Source organism: Octopus bimaculoides, chromosome 22 (assembly GCF_046866305.1).
Source record: "Octopus bimaculoides isolate indiv1 chromosome 22, ASM4686630v1, whole genome shotgun sequence".
In the NCBI taxonomy this organism is placed as follows: domain Eukaryota; kingdom Metazoa; phylum Mollusca; class Cephalopoda; order Octopoda; family Octopodidae; genus Octopus; species Octopus bimaculoides.
In genome coordinates, this window is record NC_142949.1 from 8,032,574 (window position 1) to 8,040,073 (window position 7,500).

At 39.1% G+C, this 7,500-nt stretch overlaps 1 protein-coding gene across 1 annotated transcript in view; it reads left to right on the forward strand.

Annotated features, from left to right (window-relative positions):
* LOC106868249 (ADAMTS-like protein 2) overlaps positions 1-7,500 on the forward strand; it is a 203,985-nt gene that overhangs the window by 186,741 nt on the left and 9,744 nt on the right. Inside the window, exons 13-15 of the mRNA XM_089339520.1 lie at positions 256-411; positions 1,445-1,618; positions 3,591-3,770. Of these exons, the coding sequence (XP_089195646.1) occupies positions 256-411; positions 1,445-1,618; positions 3,591-3,770 (510 nt within the window). The remainder of the gene's footprint in view (positions 1-255; positions 412-1,444; positions 1,619-3,590; positions 3,771-7,500) is intronic.

The following is a 7,500-nucleotide window of genomic DNA, read 5'->3' on the forward strand; positions in this document are numbered from 1 at the left end:
ATGTATCCCAGTTGTTATAGGTGCATTAGGAACTATCCCTAAAGATTTGAACATATGGATAGAGGAAATAGGGATAAAACCTAGAAGGCTTGATTTGGTAGTATAGACAAAGAGAGTAGAAAATGCCAGATAATTGACTTTACAATCCAAACACACTCACACCGTATTTAAATATTATTCATTGTGTTCCGAACTTTTTTACTATTTTACTATCTTCTGTATACTCTGATTTCTCTTTGCTTCTTTTTTGGCCAGTGTTCTTCTCTCTGTGGTTATGGAATTCAAAGACGCCATGTTCGATGTAACTCAGGCAATGAAATACATTGTAATAGATCTACGAAACCGACAACACACCAATCCTGCTTCCACCCTCCTTGTGTCCACAGTTGGAAAGTGAAGAAATGGTCGAAGGTAATGGCAAAATTAAATGTCTTTTCTTCACAACTTTTCTTTTGAAACAGCAAATTCCAAAGGGTTCTGTTCTACTCGTTTGTTGGAATTTGTTCTGTCAGTTTGATAGAAAATCTGGTCAACCATTTTGATAGCCTATGTTCTACACCCAAGGGAATAAACGGAGATGGTATGCATCATGCTATTATGGAGGGAAGAATAAGAAAGGAGCACTATAGGAGAATAAGACTTGTATTGAAGACTGAACTCAGCTCAACAAATCGCATCGATGCCATTAACACTCTGGCACTTCCAGGAGTCCAGTACAGTTTTAACACCATTAACTGGAATCCTACAGAGCTCCAAAGCTTGGACAGGAAGACAAGAACATGTAAGAACATGTACCGTCGGAAAGCAGACGTTCACCAGCTGTATCTACCTAGAAGCATTGAGAGAAGAGGAATGATGCAATTAGAACTGGGCTATAAGGCCTCCGCTATAGGAGTGAACAGGTCCGTATATAGTACAGAGGACTGGATGCTGTGATTTGTGTGTGAACATGAAAGTAGGAAAAAGTCGCATTCTGTTGTCAAGGAGGCTTATAAATTCGCAAAGGAAGTTGGCATTAATCCTGAATTGGATGAAATAACCTGAAACCACTGCTACCAAGCAAGCAAAACGAATGAAGAAGACTGCAAAAAAGAACGGGCAGAAAAAAAATTGAGGAGCGGTGGAGTCAGAAGCCCCTGCACGGTCAGTATATTCTTCGAGGTCAAAATGACGAAGATGATTGTGATGACGACGACGACGATTGTGATGATGATGACAATGACGACGATGATGACGACGACGACGGTGACGACGACGACGATAATGATGACAATGACGACGACGATGATGAAGACGATGGTGCTTCTGCTTCGGTTGAAGTTGCTATTGTTTCGGTTGTGACGTTTTCTTACTTAAAAGAAAACGTGCGCGCGTGGAACTTTGAGTGTTGAATCAATGTTGTAACACAGTTGAATCATCTTTGCGTTCTGTTTTTGGTTTCCAGTGCAACGGTCCGTGTGGCCGCGGTGTACAGCATCGGGACGTGATATGCGTTGACCGAAATGGAATTAGAAGCGACATCAGATCCTGCGATAAAAACACCAAACCACAAACGGTACAAGGATGTGGCTTTGCACCATACTGTCCGTCGATGTGGGTGCCACAGGCTTATGACACGGTGAGTAGATTTTCGCTTTATTTATTACAGAAAATAAGGTAGCACAGATTTTTATGATTTTATTCAGAAAATTAGGGAACACAAGTTTTTCATACATTAAATAGGCGTGGCTGTGTGGTAAGAAGTTTGCTTCTCAACCACATGGTTCGGGATTCAATCCCACTACGTGGCACTTTGGGCGGGTGTCTTATACTGTAACCTCAGGGTGACCAAAGCCCTGTGAGTGGCTAAGGGGTGGGCTGAGGGGTGCAAGGCAAAAGGGGTTAGCGGCTGCGAATATGCCGCTGGCACTGTCCCACAATTCACATACTTGCAATATCTGTGGACGATTTCGTTGGCGGGGCCCAAATGTCGCATTTGACATAAGCATTATGACTGACAAAGAAAGAGTAGGTTGCTAAACCCTCATACATCGAAACCGACGGGAGGTCCCTCATATGTATGTGTGTATGTGTGTGTGGATATATATGTGTGTATGTGTGTGTGTGTGTATATATATATATATATATACATATGTGTGTGTATATACATATGTGTGTGTATATACATATATATATATGTGTGTGTGTGTGTGAGTGTGTTTTTGTGTTTGTGTGTCCTCCGCCACCACTTGACAACCGGTGTTGGTGTGCTTACGTCCCAGTAACTTGGTGGTTCAGCAACAGAGACTGATAGAATAAGTACCAGGCTTAAACAATAGTAAGCACCGGGGTCGATTCTTTCGACTAAAATTCTTCAAGACGGTGCTGCAGTATGGCCACAGCACCGTCTGATACAAATAAAAGATGAAATATATAAGATATTACCGCAAGCTTATGATACCGAAAGTAAATGAAATCATAGAAAGTTGGGTTCTACGGAGCTTATAAATACTTTGAATAAATTAATCCATATTGAAAACTGAGTGCCACAGGCCTAGATACCGTGGAGTAAATATAATTTAATGGAATATCTGACACCAGAAAATGTATGCATTGTATTCGTTCTGGAATGCACTCGCAAACTGAAGCTAATGCTGTGAATATACATACTTGTGTAACTGTGGCTAATATCAGGTAATGTTATATAAATGCAATAATTATTATTAATTAAATTTCAGAGCTCTTGTACGAAACAATAAAATAAATACACAGATTCAGAACATAAACATTTATTGAATTAAGATTAAACAAAATAAGACAAATTACACATTTGTATATCTGCCAGAAATGTATGTTATTAACAATACTTGTACTGTTTAACCATTAAAGTAAAATTATCTGAAAGTACTAAGAATTACGAAAGTATGTTACCAACATTTACTATCAAATGTTATGTGACACATATTCTAGTTGGTATTTATTACTCAAGGGAGATAAATCCGATGAGATCAGATTTATCTCCCTTAGAGGGACGCGCAAACAGCAAGCTTTTATGAACAGGGTTAAGTGGATGGTATCTACTCCAGTACTTGACTGGTACTTTATTTTCTGGACTTCAGAAGGATGAATGGTAAAGTTGACTTCAATGGGGTTTGAACTCAGAACGTAAAGAGTCAGAAGAAATACTGCGAGGCATTCACTCCAGCGATTCTAACAGCTCGCCTCGCAACATTAATGCCTGTCTGTTTGTCTGTCTGTCTGTCTGTCTGTCTGTCTGTCTGTCTATCTATCTATCTATCTATCTATCTATCTATCTATCTACCTACCTACCTACCTACCTACCTATCTATCTATCTATCTATCTATCTATCTATCTATCTATCTATCTCTATGTATGTATGTATGTATGTATGTATGTATGTATCTATCTATCTGTCTGTCTGCCTGTCTATTTGTCTATCTGTCTATCTGTCTGTCTATCAATTTATCTCTCTATCTATATCTCCCTATCTACTCGATCTAGAATAGAATGGAAGCTCTATTCTCTCCTATATTATAGAACAAACGCCAGACGACATCACAATTATCCTGAAACATATTTCTCTTTTCAGTGCTCAGCTTCCTGTGGCCAAGGAATTGTAACCAGGAAAGTAGTTTGCGGACGCGTGGTTCGAAACAGTTTCCAGTTGCAATCAGATGCCCACTGTCGCCATAAACCTCGGCCAACAAGTACAACCACCTGCACCGCGAAACCGTGCCTCTCCAGCTGGTATGTCACAGAATGGTCAAAGGTAAGTTTGATGAGATTTGACCAAAGGCAAAAGTTCTTTTAATCTTTTATCATCTTTTCATATTCTTTTACTCGCGTTAGTCCCTGGATTGCGGTCATGCTGGAGCGCAGCCTAGGAGTGCTTAGTCGAACAAATTGACATTAATACTTATTCGTCCTAAATCTGGTATACATTTTATCGGTCCCTTCTTGCCGAGAAGCTAGAGAGTACAGGGACGTAACCAAGCCAACATTTGTTGTCAAGGAGCATGAAGACAAAGACGATGGGATGTGAGCACATACATGTACAATGTGTATAATAATACACACGCATACACACGCATGTGCATACATCTATGCATATATATATATATATATATATATATATATATATATAGTATATATGTATGTATGTGTGAGTGTATACACATAGAAACATACACACACACACACACACACACACACACACACACACATATATATACACACACAAAGTATGGGGATTTAGTTCACAGGTGATCTAAACGATTAGGTACCCTTGGTAACAGGTGTAACGGATTACTAGGGCTCCACGGTTATAGCCGAGACGGTAGTTATGGAGCCATTGTAGATTTCCGATACAGCCGATATATAATTGTTAAAGCGGACAACAGACATTAAGGCAAGGCAAACATCTCAAGTCATATACAATATTATTATTGGAAAAAAATTCAAAGTCTTACAGCTGTTTCTGGGATATTCCAGAGTATGGGACATTCCGTCATCAGAGACTAATAGGGAGAATGAGAAGGGTATATATTAATGAAATGATGACATAGAGGAAGGGAGTAAGGGAGGATATGGCTCCATAACTACCGTCTCGGCATATAAATACATACATACATACATATATATATGTGTGTCTGTTATATATATATATATATATATATATATATATATATATATATATATATATATATATATATATAAATACGATGGGCTTCTACACAGTTTCCGTTCACCAAATTCGTTCGTAAGGCATTGGTCAGACCAGGGCTATTTGTGGAAGAAACTTACCCCAGGTATCGTGCACTGGAACTGAACTCGAAAACACCTGGTTGCAAGCACACTTCTTAACCACAGAGCCATGCTTAATCTTTCATATTTCATGGAACCATTTTGCATGTAATTCTCTAAAAATATAAGAAACACCAGCAAGCCGGGCGATATGCTTCGCGGTATTTCGTAGCTCAAATTCCGTCGAGGTCGACGCTGCCTTTCATCCTTTCGGGGTGGATTAAATAAGTACCAGTTACGCACTGGAGTCGATATAATCGACTTAAAATCCTTTTGCCTGTCCTTGTTTGTCCCCTCTATATTTAGCCCCCACGCTGTAAGTAATAAAGAAATAAATATACTGTGGCAGACAACCTAACTATAACCCCTTTCTTCTATAGACAAATAACCATAGTAAAGTAATTACTTTCACTTCTTTAAGAATATTTGTCAGCAGCAACATGTGTACAGCGCCGAAATATATACGTTACGATATTTAGCGCGCTGTTTCTGAGTTATGAAGCTAACGTATGTCAGAATCGAGAAAATCTTCCAACAATCCGGTGTCGATAAACTAAATAATTCACTTAATTCGTTCGACTGTTTAACACATCTTGCAGAAATCAGACAACAGCCTAGTCACAACAGATATTTTTTTTATAATAAGCTTCTGGGAGAATACAAAGTGGTTAGGACGGCACGTACTTAGTAAATGTAGTACGTAAAATTTCTCCAGTTGAAGCCTTTTGGAAATACACAAATATTATATATCATGTGATATTATTGGGGGTAGATGGAAATTGAAAAGGAGTGGGTGAAGGTGGTAGGGGAGAAGTGATTTGACTAGTTTTCTCCTTTTATGGAAATCAGTTTCTATTCTCCTCTAGAGTGTGTGTGTGTGTGAGTGTTTCTGAGTCTGTATATACATACATGTATATATATATATATATATATATATATATATATATATATATATATATATATATATATATATATATATATATATATATATATATATATATATATATATATATATATATATATAAGGGAAAAACCCATATATATATGTGTGTGTGTGTGTGTGTGTGTGTGTGTGTGTGTGTGTGCATGTACGTATGTGTATATATGTGATTTTATGGATATATGAAAATGTAGGTGTGTGTAGATTTGTGCACGTGTGTAGATTTGCGTGTATATATTTTTATATATGTGCATATGTGTGTTTGCTGGGGATAATAGTGGAGATAGTGGAGCGGCGTGGGACAATGGTGAATATGTTGGGTACTAACCAACATGGCCGCAAGTAGAAGTAAAACAACAAAAACGACAAAAACAAGAACGACAACAACAACAACAACAATAATGGTAGCAGAAATATGGCTTTAATACAGCATGAGACTAAAGTTTTAGAGAGAAACAATATGAGAGTGAGAACGAAAGAGAGGCAGAGAGAGAGAGAGAGAGAGAGGGGGGAGAAAGAAGGAAAGAAAGAGGGAGTGGGAGCTTGTGGGAAATAAACGATTACCAAAGAGGTGTGAAGCAATAACTACGGTTTGATGATGACGACGACGACGATGATGATGATGATGATGAGGATGAGGATCATGATGATAATGATGGTGATGATGGTGGTGATGATGATGATGATGATGAGGATGAGGATCATGATGATAATGATGGTGATGATGGTGGTGATGATGATGATGATGATGAGGATGAGGATCATGATGATAATGATGGTGATGATGGTGGTGATGATGATGATGATGATGAGGATGAGGATCATGATGATAATGATGGTGATGATGGTGATGATGGTGGTGATGATGATGATGATGATGATGATGATGATGGTGATGGTGATGAGGATGATGGTGATGGGGATGATGGTGATGATGGCCACGAAGACGATGATGATGATGACGACGACGACGATGGTAGTGGTGGTGGCCGCCGTCATTCTCTTCCTCCTCCTCCTCATTCCTTTCTTCTTCATTCTCATCGATGTCATCAGCAGCAGCAGCAGCTTTTGTAGCAACAAGATTTCTACCAGCACAAAATCTCCAACAAAAATCAATAGTAAAGCAAAATAATAGCCGCATAAACCATCGACAGCACCCACATCTCCCCCGTTATCCACAACACACACACACACACACACACACACACACACACACACACACACACGCAGCTAAACACGTACACATACATTTACATAAACGCTTACATGAGCACATGCTAAGCAATACACGCGTACATATGCATATACATACATACACATACGCACATAACATACGCATATGCGTATATGTACACACATACACACACATAAACACCGATACGTATAGAGAGACATGCACCACAACACTCAATATATACATCCACAACGAAAGTGTTGAATCGTTTTCTGTAGAGGAAGCAGACATGTCAAGCCGCATTCATCCACTTCTGCCCCTCCACAGCCTCCTTCCTCATCCCTACCCAACTACCAGCCAACCGTCTTCACCATCCCTTCGTCAATCTCCATCTACCCATTACGACAGACACCCTGTCAATCTCACACGATCCTCTCACTTGAAATGATTCACTTTCACTCCGTCACACCTTCCATCCATTACAAATGTCTTAAAAGTTTTTACGCTTTTCTTTCTATTTTATTCGCTTCTCTTTTTTTTTTACTAGTTGCAGTTCGATAGTTGCGGCCATGCTGGGACACT